At 37.5% G+C, this 25,649-nt stretch overlaps 2 protein-coding genes across 10 annotated transcripts in view; one reads left to right on the top strand and one right to left on the bottom strand.

The window, feature by feature from the left end:
- Positions 1 to 120: 120 nt before the first annotated feature.
- Positions 121 to 23,742, bottom strand: lemd1 (LEM domain containing 1). 7 transcript variants are annotated; one of them, XM_067446496.1, is made up of 11 exons: positions 23,594 to 23,742; positions 23,247 to 23,442; positions 10,862 to 10,967; positions 10,614 to 10,769; positions 5,949 to 6,010; positions 3,030 to 3,098; positions 2,579 to 2,678; positions 2,357 to 2,454; positions 2,202 to 2,282; positions 1,006 to 1,070; positions 121 to 880 (listed from the first exon to the last, which is right to left on the bottom strand). In XM_067446496.1, exons 3-11 carry the CDS (start codon positions 10,941 to 10,943, stop codon positions 586 to 588), a joined length of 1,008 nt encoding a protein of 335 aa, XP_067302597.1. In that variant the 5' UTR covers positions 10,944 to 10,967; positions 23,247 to 23,442; positions 23,594 to 23,742; the 3' UTR covers positions 121 to 585. The 7 variants fall into 7 exon arrangements, with proteins under 7 accessions (XP_067302597.1, XP_067302596.1, XP_067302598.1 ...); XM_067446495.1 differs by having other exon boundaries at positions 23,247 to 23,725; XM_067446497.1 differs by lacking the exons at positions 23,247 to 23,442; positions 23,594 to 23,742 and adding an exon at positions 15,875 to 15,982.
- The window catches only part of mfsd4ab (major facilitator superfamily domain containing 4Ab), a 32,394-nt gene continuing 26,852 nt past the window's right edge, over positions 20,108 to 25,649 (top strand). For 2 of the 3 annotated variants that reach the window (XM_067446489.1, XM_067446488.1), the window contains exon 1: positions 20,108 to 20,251. Coding sequence is in view for 1 of the 3 variants with exons in the window: in XM_067446490.1 (XP_067302591.1) it covers positions 20,250 to 20,251 (2 nt within the window). In the remaining 2 variants the exon portion in view is untranslated. The remainder of the gene's footprint in view (positions 20,252 to 25,649) is intronic. The other variant, XM_067446490.1, reaches the window with a different exon arrangement.

Below are 25,649 nucleotides of genomic sequence, written 5' to 3'. Positions count from 1 at the left end.
TCATATCATCCTTTTCTGATATTACTTTAGGGTTTTTTCACACGGTGCAGCCATTAATAACTGGTCATATTTACACAAAATTTGGCTTCTAGAGATCCTCCTGATATTAATATGAATGAATTCAATGAATATAAAGGTCTTTATTAGCTCACAAAGAAGAACATATTTATTCATTCACAAATAAAACAAAGTAAACATTTAAAACCTTAAAGGCATCATACATGACTCATTCCAAAAGAGTAAGATGCAAGAGAAAAATTTAACTGTTCGTGTACGAGTTTGAATCATGACAACAGCACAAATAGCCCGCACAAGTTTCATACAAGGAAAAATTGTATAAAATACCCATCTATTGTAAAAGATCATTCAGAGGAAACTGCATGCACAGGACTAGCCAACTACACATCCCATCACTTCAAGTTTACAATCCTGAGGTCATTGAAGGCAGGTAAGGTGGAAGTATAATGTACAGTATTGTCACTGAGGTTCAATCAGGCCTATCACACAGACATTCCTCTGACACCACTTTATAAAAGATAATCATCTGATGGACATCTTGCTGACTAGACTCCTTTGGCATCAGTGTTAAGCTGTTGCGTCAGCGGTGGAGGAGTCCTGTGAGGTGGATGTGACAGCAGCATCATGCAGCCCATCAAGCAGAGCAGTGAAAGGATTGGAGAACGGCTCTTCCATGGATGAGTAGATGAAGTACAGCAGACACATCACCAGAAGAAAGACCATGATCTGAACCCACAAAGGCACAAGACGCTGCTGAATCTCCTGCCTCTCCAGTGTAGCTGGACTCAGTGGTGGCATTTCAGGGTATTTAAATTGCACTGGGCGGCCTGCAGCTCCCTTTATAGGCCGTCTCTTTGTAGCACTGCAGGCAAAAAAAAAAGACATTAAAACTAATTTACACTGTCAAAAGCAGAGGCATACTAAATCAATAGTTTGCAATCAATGGTAGTACTTAAGTATGGAAAAAGTATCTCAGGTGGTACTCACTAGATTCCAGTGGGGGTTTTGGCAGTGTCAGGGAACATCTCTGAAAGAACATCCATCACAGGTTCCTATTGGCCAGAGGGGGGGAAAAAAAGTGATGAGTGTAACAGTGTAGTTAAAGCCACACAGGGTTTAAAAACCATGTGAGCTGCATCATGTGCATAGCATTAGAATCTAAGATGCACAAGTCAGGCCTTTGATAGAACTTATGAGTGCTTTCCTCTCTCTGACATTCCAATCACCAATGCAGTGACTGCACTTCACAGTACATTTTAACCTTTAAAGGTCCCGTTCTTTGCGTGTTTTCGAAGCTTTGATTATGTTTACAGTGTGCAATATAACATGAGTTCACGTTTCGCGTGTAAAAAAAACTGTATTTTTCACACAATTTACTTATCTGTACAGCGCTGTTTCCTCTGTCCTAAAAACGGCCTGATGATTTCCTTGTTCTATGAAGTCCCTCCTTCAGAAATACGTAACAAGTTCTGATTGGGCCAGCGCTTCCAGTGTTGTGATTGGACAGCAGCTTAGTGCACTTTGTCCGGAAAGGTCCCGCCTCTTACCATAACGGGGAGATGCAAGCTCTGAATGCGCGCTCTTCTCCATGTGGGAGAGCAACAAGACCACTCCCCATATTTTGCATGTTCTTGTGGGCGAGGGTTAGTCAACAAACGGTTCTAGTGACGTCATTACATCCCTGCACTTCCTAATGTTGTCCAAACCGGCTGTTCGCTGTAGGCTTTGAAAGGTAACTTCTGTTAAATAAAATATCTCGCTTGGCATTGAACTTTGAGCTTTATAATTTTACAGGTATTATTTTTGCTCTAACAGCAACATTACACACTAACTAAAGTTTGAAAGATCGAATCGCGAAGAACGGTACCTTTAAATCATGAGAAAGAGAGTACTAAAAATATGCTAAAATTAAATGGAAAATAAGCATTTTCCTTGGATTTTCCTTTGTACATTTCACAGAGGTTAAACCTCTCAGATCTGTAAAGTCAGTGCAAGAAAGTGAGAAAAGGAAGAAACAAAAGAGAATCCCAAAGGACAGAGGGGGTGTGAAAGCCCATTAGATGTCTGGCAATGCAGTATGTCTGCTGAATTAACCATCCACCGAAAGAGTTAGGACAAACGAAAAGGCAGACCCTGAGGAGAAAGAAGCAAGTCTAAGACTTGGAAAAATCAGTTACTGTGACCGTTTGCTTCTGATGGGCGGCTGGAGATGTTAAACAAAGAGATCTGCCAGTCATAGTGTCTTTATCCAGCCTCATGTAGTCCTGATGAGAAATAAGAACTTATATCAGACTTTAGCGCTGCTGTTAAAGCAAACATATTATCTGCAGCCACAAACCCGCAGGGCCCTGCTGTTCACCGTCTGCTCGGTTTTCTGACCAAATCTCCTCTCAGTCTCTGTTTGTTTTGACTGAGGACTTAATCGGTTCTCAATCTGCAGACGAAACAAACACCATCACACAACAAGAACAAACCCCCAAGACTCAAGACTACAACCAATCAAAACAAAATCACTGCCAATCATCCCATAATTATTGAGATTTTCTGTTCAAACTCCCCTCTTCCACCATCTGAGTGATGCTGAAGGATTTGTACTGGGACCCACTTTGACTCAAAGACCCATTCTGGGTGGCGTCTAAAGACTTGTGCTGAATCTTTCCCTGCAAGAGAACCAAGCTGAATAAAAGCAAAAGTGGAATGCATGCAAAGCAACATGAAGAGTCCATCCAGAACCGGTAAATTAGATGTAGCACAGAAAGCCCAATCACAATCCTTCAGTGCAATGGAATCAAACAAAAAGACATCAAAACAACTCACATTTTTCCCTAAAATATAGTGTTTAAAGTAAACAAAACAGTGTAAATCTAATGAAATTGTGTGAAATTAATCTTTCACACCACAAAATCTGTGGAAGAAACTAATTATAGTGCCGTTCACCCCTTTATCCCCAGCAGAAAAGGATCAGGAAGTGCTTTAAATCAGGAATGCTTTAAAACTGTGCCCTACTGTACATTTACGAATCCAGCTGAGGGCATAAAGCAGCGGGGGTAAAAATCTCTGCTCTGACTGAACATGCCCACCTGTGGATGTGTAAAATGCAACAACTTATATCACAATTTAATGCCATTCTAACTTTAACCACAGAGTGGTACTATTGTTCACACTACTAAAAACCACATTGAGACATCAAAGCTGCAGTGCGTCATTTTTAATATTAAAATGCTTTATTCTGTCTAGCTTAATATGCAGAAACAACTATTAGTAGGTTGTTTCTGTGGGTTGAAACCACAAAGCTCTGCAGTGCTAAACATTGTTCTGTTTGATATGTGGGTGCAACTGGGTTAGATACAAGCTCCTGAAATTGAATAAAGCCCATATAAGAGCTTGAAATTGAAGGAAAAGGCTCTAAATTGACATTTATTTAGCTATTATCTAAAAAAGGGAAAAGGACAAAAAAAAAAAAAAAAACTTGGCTATAGATGCACAGCAACAACTACACTTCTACTCAGTTTGAGTACAGAATATCTGCAGGGATTTATTATTTTTTTTAAAAGAAGAAAAAAAAAGGAAAGGAAAGCTTCATAAAACCTTTTAAGACCTGCACAAATAAGGCGATATGATCTCATAGTCAATATGATCTCAAAACTAATCATTAATCTCAGAATCTTTAGCTCAATTTAACTACATCACACATTTAACTGGGAATACTGTTTATCAGCTAAACAGGGTAACTGCGAGTTAAAAAAATTCAAGCGTTTTATTCAACATATTTTGAAAATGGTTTATGTACTAATTCATTAATACATATAGTAGCTAGGGATTGGAACGGACTAGTTGACTTCAGCACTCTGCTAAGACACTAAGTTTGATGTTGATTAATCGATGATCATGGCTATAGAGGGTACAACATGATAAATCATATAGTCGTTGACAATCATATATGGGCATAAGAAGTCCACTTTTACACTGTTTCCAACACTTAAAATGACAAATAAAGGCATACTCCGAGAGCTTCAAGACATGTTTAATTATACCATCTGGATGCTCTCTGAGGTGAGGTGACTGCTGAGGTGAATGCATATTTATTATACATGCAAGTCCATTCTAAACTAATGTGCTGCTGCATTGTAATGGACACACAGACAGTACCACACACATAACATGCAGATAGCACCATTTCATCAGCGAAAATGGATTCAAGCAAAAGATCACAGCAGAACCATAGCGCGTCTCACAGCAACATTGTATTATTGAATGAATCGGTTGAATCAAAGATTCAATGATATATTCATGAATGACTGTCTCATTCTTGAATGATTCAGCCATTTCAACAAATCGACTCACTCATTATGACGTTCACCTGCTGCCACCTACTGGCAGTTTAGTTTCATGTTTAAAAATTATTTCCAACTTTTCTTATTTGTATATTCCACAAATATTTTAAACAATCTTATAAAATGATTTAATTATTTAATGCAGTGGTAATTTTTCAGTCGAAATTATTTGATTTGATTGATAACAGCCCTACAGTGTTTAATATTCTAGTTTAATGTATTGATCAAATTTAAGAATATATCAGAATAAATTATATTTAAAACACAAAAAGTGTTTCCGGACAAGCATATTACTGGTACAAGTGAATGACAGATTTTCTGGCACAGTTCACAAAACTCATGTTTTTTTTTGTTTTTTTTATCGTTAACGTAATTTACTTCACCATACGTTATATAAATTATCAACAATATAGGATAGAGTATTAAAAAAAATGATATCTTGTAATCATGCACAAACTAAACTAGACTTGACCATCTCTGAGGAAAGCTAGGTGAGATTTTGATACTGCAAGAGAGAATACGTCGATGACATGCTTTTCATTTATTTGGCAAAAAAAGCAGAATGTGTATTGCTATCTCTACAGGAACTTGTGTGCCTTTTTTAGCACACAAAGACTGACCTGAAGAATTAACTTGCATTTATCAAACTGCCAACTTCAGTGTAGCTTTAAGCCTTGTTTATACTCGGCGCGTCTGAGTGCGAGGGTGCGTGGCAAAAAGGACGTCAACGTGGAATGCGCGAGACCCCATTGTGCTTGGCACTGTGCACGTCAAATGTTGTAACTTTGCGTGCGGCTCCGCAACCGAAGAAGCACGAGTTCCAGACGAATCTGGCCGAGCATGACGTCTCATAACACCGGCACCCAGTCTGCATGTCAAGTACAAACACCTCCCCAAATGAGGAGCGCGCGCAGTCAAAGACGAGGAAAACAAGCATGCAAATGGACATTATTGCGGCCAGAAAAATGATCTAACTCATTTTTTTGATTGTGCGATTAATTGATTTATTGACTATCGTGACAGGCCTAACCCCTAATAGTAACCAACATAACCACAGATTAATTGTTTGCAATAAGATCTATAAGACAAGATAGATCTGCATTTAGACAATAGTGAGCTTCCATTTTATACCACTTTTAAGTTATAACTTTATGACCTTAAATTTCATAGAAATTCTCCTTTAAATTTTTAGTGTCCTAAGCAGCCCGACACAGTAACATTGGCTCTTTCGGGCAGGATTATCTGTGTTTGCCATTATGACACCATTTTATGATGCTGATGGCGTTGAAATTACACACTTCAGCTTTAAATTCCATCATACCACCAAGTGAGCTCGAGTTACCATCAAGGGCCTCTTTGCTACATCAAAAGTGTCGGTCTCACATACATAATTTACAGCCTTACACAACAAAACTGATGGAAGATAGTTTGCCTTGCCTCTTTACCCAGAAAGACTCAAGCAACAACTTTTGTCCATGTTAATGATCAAAACACACCCAAAGCAGAATATGGAGAGTCAGTTGAGATAATGGATGAATCATGTTTCTGTCTCGGGGGAAACAAAGGATGGATTTAGGTGCATGCAGAGCCACTTACTTTGCTGTCTGATTTGCTGGTCTCGGTACAGGACACTGTTTCAGACAGAAGCTGCACTGACTCTAGAATACATGCAGAATAAAAAATATATTACTAGCAAGAATAATAACAGACAAATATATATTTTTTTTACTATAAATTAGTGATGGGTCACAGTCGTTGACAAGATTATTCTGGCTAAATTTACATTATTCTGGATACATTTGAAAAAGCATATTTTTCTCCATGTTTTGGCCTTCCATCCACACCGAGATAACATTTTTTTTTTTGTCCTGCGAAAACTGAGCTTTTTGAAGATGCTCTCCCAAGGTAAATTTAAAACCATAAACATCGTTTTTGTGCTGTAGTGTGGACTGTGAAAACAGAGGCATTTGAAAATGATGATGCATGCTTAGTCACTTGATATTGTACATTTAGATAGGTTATAATGGTGTGTGCCTGTCTGCTATGTGCTATTTCATTGTTACTTCATATAATCTTCAGATTAAATTCCTGAAAAGATAACCACCAGTAATTGTAAAGATATTTTGCTATATAAAATGATCATGGCAGAAAAATAGCATAAGAACTGTATTATGTTTGGTTTCTCTGTATCATTTCAGTGAGCTTTTATTACATTTTAAATAAAGCTCAGTAAGAGATTAGCATTAAACCATGTTTCAGTGTGAATGAGAAACTTTTGAAAAATACTCACTCTAGTGTGGAAAGACAGCCTTTTTGTTCGATACAGAAATGCGGTTTACAAATGCATACACATTAAAGGTAGGGCTGGGCGATATGGCCCAAAAAAATTATCACAATATAATTTTCCATATCAGTCGATATCGATAAATATCACAATAAATGTAAAATCTTTATTTCTTTAAAGTTTAAAGGCATATTTTTGCTCCTGAGTGAAATATGTAGAAAACAGACAGTTAACTGGTTTTAAACTATCCTTTATTGTCGAAACATGACAAACACTTCCCAAACAGGTGAACAATTAATTAAAACTAAGGTAGATTTATTTATTAAAATCTTAATTGTGGTAAAAAAAAAAATGGTCCACTGCACGCATCTCTCTCTCTCTCTGACACACACACACACACACAAACACCTCACAGACACACCTCAACGACACACACCTACACACACCTCACCGTCACACACCCACACACACCTCACAGTCACACACAGACACACACACACACACACCTCACCGACACACACACACCTCACCGACAGTGGGCTGGTCACGAGAGGAGGGAGAGAGCAAAGTTCAGTATTTGTGGATCTCCAGTAAGGGCTGTTCTGCTCATTTTAAAGTCGGATGACATTATTTCTCTTTTGATACAGGCGATGCTGAGTCATTAATACATCACCAAAGACAAACAATTATAATAGCGATCATGTACCGCTGTGTTGGGCTCGATGTTATATGGAAGAACTTCGAAGAAGCAGGATAATTTAATAATTAAATAATTCCGTGTGGTGAACGCGAATCTATGATAAGCATGCAGTCCACGTACGTCACTGTTTTATTTCGGATGGATCGCCAAAATATCTCCAAACCACTGAAGTTGAGCGAACTATAACTTGTCAACGATATCTGTTCTCCGAGCTGGTTGTGAGCTCTGAGTTTTCGTCACTATCGCTCATTTTTATTGCTCCACTTTACTCCAATCCTCCAAGCCTGTCAGCCACTGACTGTAAACAGCAGCGCGTGCAGCACCCAGAAGCCCGGTCTGCAATACACATGCGCAGCATTACGCATACCGCGTAAGCATTATATCGAGAATTTATCGAACTGTTGTTATCGTTTTATCAAGGAAAATTATATAGTGATAATTATCGTTAACGTTTTATCGCCCAGCCTTAATTAAAGGGGTACTTCAGCGCTGGGAAGATAAATCTGTATTTAAACTGGGTCAGTAATGTAGTAGAAATGTGAAATTATTTTTTAATTTAGTGCCTTCTAGACTGAGAAACGACAATGAAAGATAACTCCCAGAATGCACTTCGTGCCCTACGAGGCCACGCCACATGATCATTTGTCCACCGTATTCACTTTTATAAAAAAAGCACGATCATGATCCATTACTCAGGATCGGTATCGGCTCCAATCCGCCATTATTTGCCGGATTGGGTATCGGACAATAGGGTTGGGCATTGAGAACTGGTTCTAACTTGGACCTGTTTAAAAAAATAACGATGCCATCGGAATCGTTTAGAAAATTTGTCTTTGATTCCCATCATCGGTTCCAAAAGCGCAAGTTTTGGTTTCCATAGTGGCCACCTGATTTCCAGAAGTGCTTGTCGCGCCCGCTTGCAGCCATGGAGCACGTTAAGCGGCGCTCTAAAGTGTGGATTTATTTCACTTTTAAAAAGCCTGGGTTGGCACAGTGCAACTAGTGTTGTCAAAAATATTGATACTGAAATATCTGAAACGATACGATGTTTAGTTTCTACAGTATCAATACCAGCTGCGCGCTCCTCTCCGACCGACAGCGAGTTGATACGCACCCACATTTTCTCATTCAGCCTGGTTAATCCTCTGAACACGACAAACGTGCATTCTGCTGGACCTTTTCCTCATGACAGCGTGTTAGTTTTAGTGTGTGATTGGTCTGAATTTCGTGCGGGATTGCACATAATTCTACTAATCCCGCAGATTTCGCGCTCACATCTGAAGCGCACACATGTAATAAAGCCACCTCTGACATACAAGTGTAAACATTTGCTTCTTTGTCCAGCTTATTATTGGTCAAATACACTCAAAAAGAACTCCCATTGAACATCTTGAAGAGTATTAACGTAAACACAGTCATAAACATAAACATTATCCAATGTTATTTTAAATTTAATTACTTTGCGGTTATTGTATTTAGTTTCTTCCTGAATTCTACCTAATAAAATAAAGCAGTCCATTTAATTTATATATTTTATTCTATTGTATTTATTTGTGCTATTGTTTGTAATCCGTTTTTGTTCTTTTTAAATTGAATTTACCATTTGAAATCAAGCTTCCTTTTGCTGTGTGTAAGCTATTGCAACAATTACCCCGTTGTAAAAAATACATTGAGTTAGCAAATATTCATGAGAATTTTAATAGTAATTGATCAATGTTTATATATGAAAAGCTTAGAAGCTTAAAAGCTTTATCATTAGTGATCTCCTTAGAAAAAATGTTTGATTGCCTAGCCCTAGACTTTCAATAGATGGCCAAAAAAATATATTAAAAATATGTATTTGACAGTATATGCAACGTTTTTTCCCCCATGGTATCGGAAATAGCACTGAATAGCGGTGTGACGTGTTTTGAATCCACCTCTAAAAGAATCGGAAAGCACCAAAATCGAAAGTAAGAATTGGAATCAGAATAGCTCAAATCAAAACGATGTCCAACCCTATCGGACAGGCAGGACCGATCCAAATTCGATACTGTGCATATAATATTCTGTGTTATTGTTAAGCCCCAGTGCCCCACAAAAGGATCAAAAACATTATAAAGCATCATCAACGGTTTGTGCATGATATTATAAGTGTTCTGAAGCCATTTCATAGTTCAATGCGAGTACAGATGAATATTTAAGTCATTAAACTCAAGTTCACGTCAATGCTTCCCTCTGCTGCGGCTCAGTCACTGTCCATTCAGCTTTAAACTGTGTGTCGCGTTCGGTTACGACAGTCAACACGATGAAACTCTCTCCAATATTATCAATTGTTTCTGTTATTATGCTTGATCTGCTGATAACAGTCTATGGTTTTTCATAAAATGACTATTTTGCTGGCATTTATTGCAGTAAATCGGGTTACCTTCTACCAGGTGTCTGTTAGATCACAACACTGGACTAGATATTGTATTGTTCTTCACACACAGTAACTGAAATGATACACTGCGCGTCTATATCTTGTTTTGAACTTCTCAATGCAGACGGAGAGCGGCGCGCTGTTAGCATGTGACTCCGTGTTGCTTCAAGCGCATCATCCTGCGCACAGGATGCGCATACGCGCTTTAGTACGCGCAAAAGTATAAAAATACTTTTGCGTTATGAGAGCCTTATTAATAGCCTTTTTTGTTCTGCCCCATCTATATATTTCTGCCTCATTAAAAAGATGTGCAAAAATATGTATCCAAAAATCTAATTTATTCACCATCTATAGAAGTATTTTTGTCATAGATTGTGATTTTTATATATTTTTGTTATTTGTTGTTTTTCTTTATAATGAAGTCTGTATTTAGTTGATTGTGTTTAACTCACAAAATTGATTTTTAATTCAACACACTAAGGTTTAGAAATTCTACATAGAATTTTTAAACAAAACTGCATTGGTATGGGATCGATTTAGTATCGGTATCGACAGATACTCAGAATTTTTAATATCAGAACGGTTCTGAAAAAGTGGTATTGGTGCATCCCTAGTTTCTACTGATACAAAGCCATATACTAATCACTGAAGTAACCCTTTAATGTCTTAGCCTTAGTTAGCATGCAAACGTGTCTCAAGTGTTTTGTGCCCTTTCAACGTGCTCAGTCAAAGTACTTTTGAACAAATACACATCCTATATAAAGTTTTGAAGTCCTCTAATTGGGGTCAGTTACCCAAACAAGCCTATTTATTCAAAGCTCTGTTAAACCAATTAATCAACCCATCAAGTGTTCAAGAGTCAATGCTGTTCCCTACCAGAGTCCTTGTCCTCGTCTTCCTCTCTCTCAGCCTCTTCATCACTGTCCGAGTAGAGGCCTGCATCCCCTGTACCGTTGACCCTGTGCTGTGATGTCTGAGCTGAAGAATCCAGCAGCCTTTTCAGCTTCTTTTCATATAAAGCTCTAGTGGAAGCTGCTCAGAACACACACAAAGACACCATAAGAACATGTTGAATTTATAGCATATTTTACTTTGAAAGGAAAGACTGTGACAAACAGACTGACCTATAATGGGTCCGGCTTTAACCCCATACTGGAGCAGTTTGGCTTTCAGCTGATCATCAGTCAGTGAGCCCAGGTCTACCATGTCTGCCGCCTCGTCTTTCTCGGCCTGTACAGTGAAATACACACACAACAAACTATTTAATCAAATCCTCTGGAGGCAGTGAAATTATAGCGATTCATCATGGTGGAATGAGGAATCAGCACATTTTAGCATAATCTAATAAACATATGCTGACACTAGCTTGCCAAAGGGTGAACCTCGCCTCACGCAATCCTCAATAGACTCTTGTTTTGAGGTTTTCTCGCCTTTGCATTTTGCACTGACACATTCTGAAAAGGGGTCACATCCGATATCAGCTACTCTAGCAGTTTCTCAACCCATGCCAAGTTTGGGCTGAAGAAACTTCACATTTTAGCAGAATTGTGCTAAAACATCTTCCACAACCAAACACAAAATAAGGTGCACAGAGCCAAATAAAGCGATTCCAAATGGAAAGTAAACATATTCATGACAAATTTAGAAAACATTAAAGTATAGAAAAACAGGGAAAAAAATGATCTTGTACAAATATTTGAGGTTTGCGCTGTTATGTAAAAACAGCACAGCAGTGCTAATGGATCAGAACAGATGGCATTTATCTGAGCCGTTTCAACGTCGCATTTAGTCGGAAAACCCTCTAGCACTTTATTTCTCAAACTTTCAGGCGGCAGACCACTTAAACAATAAAACTAATTGCAGACCACTAATAGTCTCATTTGCTAACTTTCAGCAAACCAGCCTTGAGCCAACCAATAATATCCATACTTTGCTAGCAAATATGTTTTTTGCTTATTTGACTAGAATGTATTAGATAGCTACATTCAGCTAAATGAACCAACTGTTCTTCTAGCTAAGAAGCTAGAACAAAACACTTAGATTATTCAAGTGAGACAGACACAAATATATACACACAATACATAATATTAAACACTGATAATTGATAACACACACATTATATATATATATATATATATATATATATATATATATATACACATACATACATTCATTCAATTTCATACTTCAATGCTACTGTACATCTCTGAGCTGCCACTGTAAATCTATATATATATATATATATATATATATATATATATATATATATATATATATATATATATATCTCAAAGCGCCGAGCATGACGCATCTTTGCGGAGAAATAGGCTATGAAATATTTTTTTTCTCTTATATTCTTAAGATTACTATTATTTACTTATAATCATTTAAATGTTTTACGGGCAAGTGTGTTGTTTCACTGACAGAAAATAAACATGCTTATGAAATGGATGTTTGAGTGTTTATTATTTTAATATGTAGGCTATATATATATCTGGATTAGACTACAGTATTTAAAATAGCATGTATGCATTAGTTATACACTCAATTTAATTTACAGAGCAAACTATAGAAAAAGTTTAGTGCGTGTTGCACTCAGAACAAGACGCGCAACAGGGGCCGTGGCGCCACAGCCTGTTGCGAGTCTTGTTGTGAGTGCGACACACACACACTAATCTTTAAAATATCACAGGTTTAAAAGCAGTTTACCGCTGAAATTTCTTGCTTTTCAACCGCGGTAAGAAAAAATCCATACCGTCCCAGCCCTACTGATGAGTACCATCCCAAGAACACCATCCCTACGAAGCATAGAGGTGGTAGCATCATGCTTTGGGGTTTTTTTTCTGCACATGGGAAAGGGCAACTGCACTGTATTAAGGTGAGGATGACCGGGGCCATGTATTGCGAGATTTTGGGGAACAACCTCCTTCCCTCAGTTAGAGCATTGAAGATGGGTCGAGGCTGGGTCTTCCAACATGACAATGACCCGAAGCACACAGCCAGGATAACCAAGGAATGGCTCTGTAAGAAGCATATCAAGGTTCTGCCGTGGCCTAGCCAGTCTCCAGACCTAAACCCAATAGAGAATCTTTGGAGGGAGCTCAAACTCCGTGTTTCTCAGCAACAGGCCAGAAACCTGACTGATCTAGAGAAGATGTAGAGTGGAGGAGTGGGCCAAAATCCCTCCTGCAGTGTGTGCAAACCTGGTGAAAAACTACAGGAAATATTTGATATCTGCAATTGCAAACAAAAGCCCCGTTTCCACCAAAATTACCCGGAACAATTTGTACCAGGAACTTTTTTACAGGAACTTTTCTCCCCCTCAGACCTGCAACTGTCTGCGGTTCCACCGCGATCTAAAGTTCCGAGAAGATTAGGCAAATTAGTCCGGTGATGTAGGACTGCGCGCAACTGCTCCTCCAAGTCAGTGACGGACAGTAATCATTTTTGTGTGTACCGATTAAAAGATTTAGTGGACTGTTTACATGAGACGTTATCTAAACCGATCTGGTGTTTACATGTGATGACTTTCAAACGCAATCATTTTGTCACATGCAGTTTGTCTGCCGCATCAAAAATGTCAACGCTGTTTTCTCCAGCAGCTGGAATGTGTTAACTGTAGCCATAGCAACTCTTAACGGCCACCAGGACTAATACAGTATTATATAAGCTATTTATTTGTTGTAAAGTGTAATAATCATCTCAGAAAAAAAGAATTTTTCTGTCAGGCGCAGTTTAAGTAAAAACTGCCTGGGGCAAAATACATGGTGTCATTATTCCAACATTATCTTCATAACTTACGAAATAAAAACGTTTACCCCTCAGAAAAATTTGCTTTCCTCTCATCAACATTAACGCGGCACGCGCTGTCATGTAAGGACGCACACGTAAAAGTAATCGGTCAGGTCGTTTACATGGTGAAAAATATAGACTGTAAAAAAAATTATAACGAGTATGGAAGAGATTCAAGCTGTGCTGCTTTTGCTGGTTATGTATAGGTTTACTAAAGAGGTAATTAACAACGACAGAAAAGAGCACTAATATGCAGATTCAGCAGCATGCAGCATATTCAGAAAGCTTGTAAAGCTAGATTTAAAATGACAATGTATTATTATCAGCTATTACGGACATTGAACGTGAGATGGCTGAGACGAACGCGCGCCATCAGACAGAGAGCAAGACTGATATTTACTGAACGTAGACCGAACCTCGCAAAAGACTTTTAAAAATGCCGGTTGAAATAAAATGCTAAACCAATCAGCATGTTCTGCGCCCAAGTCCCGCCCTCGAAAGTTCCTGAACTTTGAAAAAGTACTACCTCGCAAGCAGGGCCATTTGGAGGGGGAAATATTTACCCGGAACTGGAGACCCTGGTTCCTGCGGTCTAAACACACCGAGTACCACCCAAAGTTCCTAGTTCCTGGGTAAAGTTCCTGCGGTGGAAACGGGGCTAAAGGCTACTGTATCAAATATTAACATTGATTTTCTCAGGTGTTCAAATACTTATTTGTAGCTGTATCATACAAATAAATAGTTTTTTTTTTTTTATCATACATTGTGTGATTTTTTTTAATTTTATAGATTGTTTCTCACAGTGGACATGCACCTACGATGACAATTTCAGAGCCCTCCATGATTTCTAAGTGGGAGAACTTACAAAATAGCAGGGTGTTCAAATACTTATTTTCCTCACTGTGTGTGTGATATATAATATATATATACAAATGTATAAACACATATTTGTGCGCTTTATACCATTTAGTAGCAATTTTATTCTGCTTTAAATTATTTTTTTATTTCAATTTTACTCATTTTAGCAACACCACTTCATCACACAGTGAACACTTCTAATCATAAACTGAGAATTCGACACCCGAGACCAAGATGGCTCTGCCTCTGATAGATTCCCCAGCCCCCTTTGAGGGCCCCTGACCCACACATACACCTGCAGTGGTCTTGCACACTGTGTGTGTGTGTGTGTGTGTGTGTGTGTGTGTGTGTGTGTGTGTGTGACAGCTGGAGCCTTATTCTACAACTTTAAGGAATCATATTTCAGTCTCACTGAGAGGCGAAAAGATAATTCCTCATTTTTGACAGAACATTCTTTGATGTTTTGAGATGCATGCATGCTTTAACAGTATTTTACTGCAGTTGGGAGCTGACAGGCAATGACCTACAAACTCCTTAACAGCTTGAAAGCAAAGAACATATGGGTATGAATATTCACAGCACAAATCAAATCTATTTCAATCACGCCACCGTGCGTCAAACTGATGAATAGACAAGTCTGGTGTCTGGATATAGAAACAGTTTGGGGAATCCTACAAAAACTGTCTTCAAGATGATAAAGCCAATAAAAACCCTGTCACTGGCAAAAAAGACAGTCTCCATGAATTAAGATTAATAGCGTGACCACTACAACCACTCACGCTGGCATTAAGATGATGATCCTCCTCTTCATCACTAGAGAAATCTGTACTGTTTGTCCTCACATGTTTCAGATAAAGCTCCACATAAGCGTGTTTCTTGCTCTCCGGTGGGGGTAGATCCACATTATGCGCTATGAGCTCCGACTTCAGTCTCTCTTTAGAGAACTGAGCGGGGTCTTCCACAAACACCGGCATGTCAGGTATGGAAAGTTAATGCATCTGAAAACCCAAGTCCTGAGGAAATGATTTCCGATGGTCGGTGAATAAAGCGTCGGCTTTACAAAATAACTGTCTACGTTGGAAGCTCAGTGAGTTTTGAGAGTCGAAACAGCGTGTCACACTACCACCAACAGCTGCTAACTGGGGTCTCCTTATAAGCTCTGCGTCAGAGAAGCGCCTGTTGATTCATTCATGCGGCCTGGTCAGGCAAAAACGGTAAACGTACACGTTAAAGCAACACAGAAGTCACCGTAGACCAGAAACGTACGGATAATAATTAGCATTTACGGTTAATAAGGCGAGTAAGTTATGTTAACTCTGCTATGCAACGTTAGTCTGTTTGGTCATTGTTTGCGCGTAGGCTGTTTAACGTGAGGAAAAATGAAAACGATTATAATTGTAAACTCACCTTGCTAGAAACTGTAGGAGTATTCACAGCGGAAAAAGTGCAAATTGTGTTTTAAACAAGCCTTAAAGAAGCAACGTTACCTGGATAGTATTTTAATATCCGCTCGCTGACATGACGTCCTCCTCGGTTGATTAATGACAACGTCACAAGATGGATGTTTTCCCGCCATTTTTTCAACGAATTATCAACTGCAGAATATATTTTATCGTTAGTGTTTATATATATATTTTTATCATAAGAAAAACATAAAATCAAACCTGATATGGGGATAGTGTGCCTGATGGCCATTTTCATGATGACTAAATTAAATATTATAATAATAAATTACAGGAACTGATTTATATTATTATTAGGCTATTTCTTACCTGTAAATTACCCGAAAGTCCATATGAAATCCACATTTTACATTCTTATTTTGTATGGAATATTTTAGTATTTATTATAAATTGTTTATCTGAGCTCACTTCATTATTTATTTAAGTTAATTCCCCTCCCTGATGACGTGTTTAAATGCGTGAGGGTAGGACAACCTGTCACTCATGTGACATCACATAGCAAACCACCATCAAATCAATTCCCAAAGAACAAAATCAAATCCTCCTCTTTTTGTGCTTGTTTGAGAATCCAATCCACTTGTACAATAATAGAGTGCTGCAGCAATGACATATTTTTGTATCAAAAACCCAATAGGATTTTTCCATAGGCTTTTAAATTATTGTAAAAAAATAAGCTCTGTGATAAACAAAAGTTTATGATAGGCTACTTTTTGTCCACTATGATGGGTTTTTTGTCTATCAAGATAATGAACACAACTTTTATACATTTTGAAGCCTATAATAATCACCAGAAATAAAAATCTAACCTTAGGCTATAAACAAACTTTTACTAAATTCGCTCAAGTCACTCTTTTAGTCTCTCATGTCATGTGGCTTTAGAGATCGGAATGTGTGATGTGTTCGTTTCTCTCTCTCTCTCTCTCTCTCTCTCTCTCTCTCTCTCTCTCTCTCTCTCTCTCTCTCTCTCTCTCTCTCTCTCTCTCTCTCTCTCTCTCTCTCTCTCTCTCTCTCTCTCTCTCTCTCTCTCTCTCTCTCTCTCTCTCTCTCTCTCTCTCTCTCTCTCTCTATATATATATATATATATATATATATATAGTTACACGTTCTTCGGTCTGATGACCCCGGCAACGTGTTAGCAACTGCCTTAAAGACAAGTAAAAGCTTTAAAAAAAAATCACAAGTGGGGTATTACTGGTGTGTTTTATGTCTTATTTCAGCCTTTAAACCACCATCCTTTGGGACGATGGAACCGGAGTGCTAAAATACTAACAGGCTTCCAGGTTTTGGCCATAGGTTTTGGCCTACAAAAATGCATCATCCCTGCATCACTCCAGGGAAGAAAATTATCAAAACTTTTGTTACATGTTGACTTTATGAAAAGAGATTATTTGCCATTGTGAAAATATCCAGTTTAGCGGTCATGCCAAATTATTTGACTATTCAGTTTGACTAATATTAATCATGTATTCCAGAGCTCAGCATAATATTGAACTTTAGTAACAATAAATGTAATGGCACCTGCTGCACAATACCAGTTTTCCTTTAATATAATGGCAAAGCAACATATTTGAATTATATTATCTGCATAATCTGTACTCCACAAACAATCTCTCAACAAACTGCAAATCACTTTCTTATTCTTTACAGACTTTTTCAATTTAATGTTGGCTATAGACTGCATTTTGGTTATATGTCTTCCTGATACATTACTCCATAGGGCTCCTATAGCAAAAGGATTATCGTGTACTACAAGCCACTTTAATAAGCTTCAAGAGTCCAGAAGGATCTGCCAACAGTAAACGTGCCGTGCATTACAACTGTGCTCTGTCTCCCTCATGTCAGTGGTGAGCGCAGGCACAGATGCTGTGTGTTTCACCACTAAGGTGCATCCCTAGTGGATGAACTCAGATTTACTCTGCTTTTCTATTCTGGAAATGCAATGCTTTGCCTGTTGCCCAGATTAGCGTGGCATTCATTCACTCATCAACATGCATAACCCACGTCCCTCTCCCCACCCCTGTTTTTCTGTGTTTCTCTTCTCATCTTTTTTGTTTAATTTTTTTTCTACTGCTTTCATTCGCAAATGAATGCCTCTCTTCTCCCAGGAAACCATGATGCAAGGGAGGGCAAATGTGAATATACCATCACCCCAGCACTCACCCAGCCAGCCCGAGACTGGCACCGCAAATTGCATGTTTAACATTTAAAACTGACACTTGGTTAAACAATAACGCTGCTATCTATTTAGGCATTATTATGTTGCTGCATATTTCTTGTAAATGAAATGTCTCAATGTGTGTGTCTCAGCTCTCATAATGTTTTAGAGCCCATTTTAGACCATTCAGCAGACAATTTTACTCGAACTACAACAAAAAGCTCTAATGGATATATAGCCTATTAGATTGATTATATCCACTGCTGATAAGCCACTCTGTACCTAATGGCTTTGAACCCTACATGATACACCATATCAAAATCACATAGGAATAGAAAGCCATAAAGCACAGTAGAGTTCTGAGGTGAAACCATCATGAGACCCTCCATGTTTCCGTCCTTTTATTACGTGCCTGTCTTTTTCGCAGCTAAACAGATTCTATTTAAACCACTTGAGCCAAGTTGCAGTCTGCACAGAAGATTAAAGAGAAAAAAACTCACATCATCATCATGAATAATTAAACAAAAGAGAGACTATTATTCAGTTTTTCTGGCCTGGGAGGATTAAAGTGTTTGTATCTCATTGTTCTTTTTTGAAAGTTACTCCTTGGGGGGAAATTCTGGGATTTTCTCCTGATTTATGTATGGGTTACTTTTTTATTTCTTGCACTAAACCTTCAATGAGTTCCTCATCCTAGTTCAGTAGATGTGTTTAGTCCAACAGTCTCTCAGAACATTCCAAACAGTCTTTGATGAGACGCTGTAACGATGCCAAGAAATAAAAAGGTACAGCACTAATCAAAAGGCTTTTGTGATTTCCACTGTGGCCCTGGTGAATGCTGAGGGGATTATGTAAACATTCAATTTACAATTAGACTCCAGAAGTCTGACTTTCTGCCTCTGACAAAGACTTTTTTTTTTTTTACATCACAGCTCAAGGGAGTTAAGCAGATCTGATTAATGAACACAATCTACGCGTAAACAGCTAAGCAAACTCTCCGTTCAGACACTAATGAAATGCCTGATGAAAATGGCACATTATAATCTGATTTTTGTTTTGTGGTCTGTGCTTGGTGCTGTTTTTATTCACATAACCACACGTGTTCTGAGAATCCCAGAAGAATTCTCTACTATATAGAAAGAAAAAAAACAAACAAACAATATACACATGTGTCAAAATAAGTAGGCTTCATTACAGAGTAAGCAAAAACCCGGATGACCCACTACTTTAGGCGAGATTCTAAAGTGTGTATACAATGGACACTTTACTATCCCACGAAGCCAAGGGAGAGGATTTGTGAATAGCAGTGATGCAGCGCAACTGACGCTGGTATGGCAAATGAGGCTATAACATTCATTCACGCTCATAGCCTAATATATATATATATATATATATATATATATATATATATATATATATATATATATATATATATATATATATATATATATATATATATATATATATATATATATATGTATGTATTTCAGAAATTAAATATCACAAAAAAGTGATTCTTAATGAGTGAGTCAATTAATCATTTAATCAATTAATTCTTTCAAAAACACTGATTCATTCAGGAACAAAATAAGGAATTCTTTGACTACATAGTACTCATAAAAGAGTAGCCAAAAGTACACGGATGATCTTCCTGAGGCGAGACTTTTAAGTGTGCATATAATGGTAAGGACTAGAAGGGATACAGCTACGGCCACTGGACATGCGCACACCAATATTGCATCATTTAATTACTGCGTTTGCATTATTGTAGGTATAGGCTAGTGTTTGGTATAGACAAAACACAAATGTAGCAAATGTATTTATTGTTATTTTATCGTGAGATTTTGCCTCACTTCAGGCGGTTGCTGTATCCCAGAGCCACAGCCACGATGCTATATAGGAGAGGCTTTTTTGAATGGCAGTAGGTATAGATCACATTATATAATGATAACATGGCGTCCAGATTACATTCATAATATATAGAACATTCTTTTTATCTGATGTGGAGTAATTTGGCCTACTATAAAAAAATAATTATATACATCATTAAAATAAGTACCTAGTCAAGACAAGTGAGTCATTGAATTATTCATCAAAAAACAACACTGATCATTCAGCAACGTCACTGCGTGACGCAAATCATCATATCGCGTGATTTTAGGCTACTGCTGTGGATTTGTTTGGATTTTTTTCTTTGGCGGAGCAAAAAAAACTGATGGACTAACCAGCAAAACTGTGTCTGAAATGTAAGTTATTCAATATTTTCTTGTTTACCGAACTGCTGCATAAAATCAATTTGCTCTAAAATCAGTAGGCTATGTCTGTCAATATCCGCAACAATTAGGCTGGTTAACTTAGCTCTCACAAACACTAAGACGCAAAGAACGCTAGCATCATATTTTCACAACCTTTATTAGTTCACAATCAAAATAATATAAACAGTTGTTTTGTGTGAGTCGCATAGGCCTATCACTGAAGATTGGTGGTTTTGACGGTTCGCTCTCTGGCAATAGACCATTCATCCTCATAAATATCTGACAAAGAGCTGATTAGAAAGAGCGCGCGCGCGTGTGTCCAATTCCGCTGTTTACCAGAGCTGATTAATATTTGATTAACATTTATATTCATAGCATACTGTATTCTGACAACATAGTGCTTAGGAAATAGACCTGTGTGTGTGTGTGTCATGACAACATATCACAAAAAATATTGACATTCTGCTATTGCAAATCTTCCTCTGAGCGTGTTCAGACATTACACTTCAGAAATCCCTGGATGTAATCAACATGTCTTTCCAAATAGACTAGAATAGATTGATAATTGGGGGGAATATAGTGAAGGACTTGAGCAAAAGTTATGCAGGCTTGTTAGTTAATGGTTTCCCTAAAAAAAGAAAGCTATATTGCAAATTATTTGCTGCAAGGGAGCAATAATTTTCTTTATATTTTGACCAGTGTGTTATATCGACAAAATCACATAATACAATTACTAAAACTATAATTAAAACAGAAAATATTATAACAAAAGCTAATTAAATTATGTAAAAAATACTATTATTGTAAATAGTTAATATAAAGAACAGTTCCACAATGAAAACAATCATATTCATCTTTTCAACGCAAATAGAGATTAGGCCAGAAATAAAGCTATTTAAGCCTTAATAAAAACCTGAGAAGTTGCTGTTCTTTGTCATTAGGGGACTCTACAGACTTGCTGATATCAGCAACAGTGTGTATGCTGCTCATTAAGTCTCTGGAAGTCAAGGATGTCTCACTTCTTTCTGATGCTTATCCAGGGACACTAATTCGCATCGAATAACTAGCAAAAGTAACAACTGTAATAAATCACAGTACCATAACTCTATCATTTTTTTTTATATCTTTTTGGTGACAGCTTTAATCAAGCAGCAAACATAGCCAATTAAAATGTTGTCAAGAATAGCTTGTGTGACAGAAATATAAATATAAAATCTGCCTAAAAATTCAATCTTGACACACAGGCTAGTTTGACATGCATAATAATTTAGCCTTAAAGGGATAAGGAAAGATTTGAGTCTTGCTCAGGCCAGTGAGACAACACAGAGTTAAATGAAGTGTTTCAGGTTTATTTGTTAGACATATCTCTAATTACTCCCATTATCACAGACGCATGCACTAATGATCATTATGCCAAGCCAATGCAACACAGCAAAACAGTCCGTTTAGAGGCTCTTACGATTGTTGTGATTGGCTGATAACTCTGATTTGTTGCCAGATCACTATAGAAGTCACATCCCATGAAAGCTAATTAGACAAAAACATTACAGTGCTTGAACAAATGTAAGTTGTTAATGTAACATAAAGCACATTTGTTTTTTGTGTATCTATTAAAAAGACATAATGAAGGATGGTTAAGACAATACACATATTAAAAAAGAAGACACACTAGCTCAGCACCAGACTTAGAATTTGGGAATGGGCAACCAACTAGATATGAGCAAGAAAAAAAGAGACCAAGTGTGAAAAAACAAATTAGTTTCATTCTGGACATTGAGCTATGTTTCTTTTCTTTAAAGCAAAAAGTGCCTTAAAGAAAAAGGAAAAAAGAAGAAGACATAAATTCAATCATTTTTAAAGGCCACAATAATGAAACAAGGGTGAGGATGGGCCCCATCTTTAACCAAGCCTTTTCTTACTTTCTTCAATGAGTCCTTGTGCTTCAGTTTTGGCACTGAGCCGTTGCCCCTTAGAGGAGCTATTGTATGTGTCTCCCTCTTCTCAACACTACAACTGATATTTGAGTTACACAGACACCGGATGCTTCACTCTTTATACTCCAGCAGTTTGATCTGCTCCAGAAAGGAGCATCAGAATTCCCCATATAGGTGAATTCTCTCATCTGAACACAAATGTGTTTATCAACGTTGAGCAGAGTGTTCCCACTGGAGGCATTCAGGGTTAAGTGCACTGTTCAAGGGTACAACATCTATGTCTAGGGCTGGGACAGTAAAAAGCAAGATTGATCAGTTGGCATTTCATGTGGGGGGGCATTTCCTAGTGTAATTCTTCCTATTGTTGAGAACAAACTATTGCGATTTCCCCACACATGTTGATGACATCAACATTTTACTTGCAACAAAACTACTGGAATATTTTTTATTTTATATATTTTATAAATGTAGATTATAAAAATTTAAATATGAATTTTAAAGATTTAAAATTCATATTTTTTGTTTATTTAATATATTATGTAACTAATACATTATATATATATATATATATATATATATATATATATATATATATATATATATATATATATATATATATGTGTGTGTGTATTAGTTATATAATATATTAAATAAACAAAAAATATAAATACAATACAAATATATAATAAACAATGCATATTATACTATATATAATAAATCGTTTTTGTTTGAAACTGATGACATCTTTTTGTCTCAACCAACTGTTGAGAACAAAACATTTTAATTTTAATTACAACATTTGAATTATGAACAATTATAAATAATATATAATGCATATTCAACAAATTCCATAGTATATTATAATTTAGTAATTAATAAGTTAATGTTTACTGAATGAATAAATACATACGTTCATTAATTAAATTCAGTAAACATTATATATACAATAAATAAATATTACAATAATATAAAAAATAAATGTACATATATAATATTATTAAATCTTTTTTTTAATAAAGAAATTTTAATTTAAAATAAAAAATATTTCTTACCTATTTTAATGTTTCCTTCCATATATCTTCCTTTCTGGTGCCCCTTTAGGTGGATGGAGGAACATAGAACTGCGAGGGTCTCCTTGCAGGTGTTCCGTCTCTGAGGTGAATTCAGTCGTCCCCAACCCCCACCCCCTTTCTTCTCTGAAATATCTCTTTTTACAGAAAAACATATCCAGCATTTTTTGCTGAGAAACTAGTGGAAAGGAGACAAAAATAAATAAATCAATTCACAAAAATTCAGTAGTACAACTCTTCTCCTTCTCAATGCTTCTTTTTCGCAGAAGCCTGGCAGACCCCTGTCAAGAAACTGAAGGGAAAGAGGACAAAAAACAAAATGAGATTACATAAGAATTCAGTAGTACATCTTCAGAACTCCTTTCCCTCTGACAGGGAAAAGCAGAAGTGAGAGGGGAGGAGTGGAGGAATGGGAAGGCTGTCTCCATTCTCCTCTGCATCCCTCTGCTATATTCTCACAGCTCTCCTTGCAACACACACACACACACACATGCTGCACAGCCCCCACCTCTTTCCCCCATTCTTCTGCTCTGTCAAATAGACACACAAGCTTAGTTCATTACTATTCACCGGGTCTTCCTAAGACATGCAACGCTACCCTACTAAGAGGGGAAGAGAGCGAGGGGAAAAAAACAGGCTTGTTGCATCTAATCTGAAATGGATTGTCTCAAAAGCTTTGTCCATAGGCTACTGAAATATTAAAAACATCCTTCCATCTTCCCTCATCCAAAAACTGTGACGCAATAAGCAGCAATGTAATATATTCCTTTGTCTGTCCTTTTTGTTGCTCATGATACATGTGCTGAATTTGTCTTGAATCATATCTCAAAGTTCATCTCCCACCAACGGCGTCTTATCCCATTCACCGAATCCCTCTTGTTACCCCCCATCTTTGTGTTTCTACCATTTTCTCTCTACTAGCGTTTGCTGGGGAATGATCTGTCTCGCTTGGCTAGAGAGCTGGCAGCAGGGCTGAGGTGAGAGAGAGCGAGTACACTGAGGTTAGCCATGTGAGTCCTCCAGCACACTCAACTTCACCAGCCGCTTCCCCTGAGGAGCCGTGTGCCTCTGGCCTCTGCACTCACTTTCATCAAGTTAAAGAACTTTTTTTGCAAAAAAAAGCTTTGGCTTTTGATGGAGTTTGAAAGATGAAATGTAATGCCCTGAAAAAAATACTTGATAGAGTATCGTTGGATGCCCTTTCTGTCAGATTGTGGTTGCTGTGCATCGATGCAGAGAATGTGTACATTTGTGTTTGCAAATTCTTGGAGGTATTTCTTTGTTCGTGCGTGCCAAATTCCTGGCAAGGACGGCACTCTTTGCGAATTACCTTTCCTGCAGTTTTTCCTTCTCTCCCGCCACCCTGCCTCGTGTTGTTGACTGAAGAGTGAAATGAGAGAGAAAATCCCTTTGTATATGATCTGTTCCGTTAGGCTTGGTTAGTGGTGCCTTTCTGCTGCATTTTTTTACTTGGTGAGTTTCAGTTATGTTAAGCTTCTTACAGTAAACGAATTGTAAGATCTCAGGACAGACTTGCTAGTTTAGGGTTGAATGGCTTTTAAACCTGCATCTGTTGGTATGAGTGGTCCAATAAGTTACCACTTAAAAAAAGTAAAATGGAGATTTACCTTATCTGTTTTATTAATATATCTAAATGATCTTATTATGAATGATTAATATTAATAATTACACATCAATTACTAATCACAACATTAACGTGTTTGAGATTTTTTTTCTCTTAACGTGGTCATTAAATGCATCACTAATTACTCAAGTACCTAATCACTCTTCGAAGACTACTAGTCATCTGGGCCATTATATTTAAAAGACTTTAAATATATTTCACTTTAAAGGGTCATGAAACCCCAAAACACTTTTTTTGAGATGTAAACAGATATGGATAGGCTGCACATCATTGAAAACACTAAGGGTACTCATAAAAATAGTTATTTTTGCTTTTTTCCGAGCGATTTTTGTCTTCCGGTTTGAAAAGCTGAGTCGGAGCGACGTCACAAATGCTGACGTCAGCGTGTGCTTTTCGGCCCAAGTATGGGCTGCTGGGTACATGCTGACGTTGACCGCTCCGAGCGATTCTCGATATATATTCATGACATAAAGCTCATTCAGTCCAATCCCTGCACTGTAGTATGCATACAAGATAATTTAGTTAATATGCATGAGACAGTCACTTCTGTCAGGCTCGTCTTCCATCATTATTGTAGAGACATGGTGGGGAAGTTTTGAAAGCAGCGTGCGGAAAAGTCAAGGAGGAAAGCTATGCTGATACGAAGTAGCGTAAGGGCGCCGAGCGAGCTGTAAGCGGAGCCATCTGTGGAAGCCTTTGCTACAAAGGCTCGGTAAAGTAAAATTAACTTGAGCAATCGC

Source organism: Pseudorasbora parva, chromosome 6 (genome assembly GCF_024679245.1).
Source record: "Pseudorasbora parva isolate DD20220531a chromosome 6, ASM2467924v1, whole genome shotgun sequence".
NCBI classification, from domain to species: Eukaryota; Metazoa; Chordata; class Actinopteri; order Cypriniformes; family Gobionidae; genus Pseudorasbora; species Pseudorasbora parva.
The sequence above is the reverse complement of the archived record's forward strand: the minus strand, read 5'-3'. Positions and strand labels throughout refer to the sequence as shown.

Bases quoted from the DNA above. Each gene is read 5' to 3' on its own strand.
- lemd1 (XM_067446492.1), bottom strand. From the start codon at position 15,361: ATGCCGGTGTTTGTGGAAGACCCCGCTCAGTTCTCTAAAGAGAGACTG. The intron at 2,679-3,029 runs GTACAGTAGGGC...GTTCTCTTGCAG, and splicing joins CCTCAGCTGGATTCGTAAAT to GGAAAGATTCAGCACAAGTC. The intron at 2,283-2,356 runs GTTTGTGGCTGC...ATTTCTCATCAG, and splicing joins TGAACAGCAGGGCCCTGCGG to GACTACATGAGGCTGGATAA.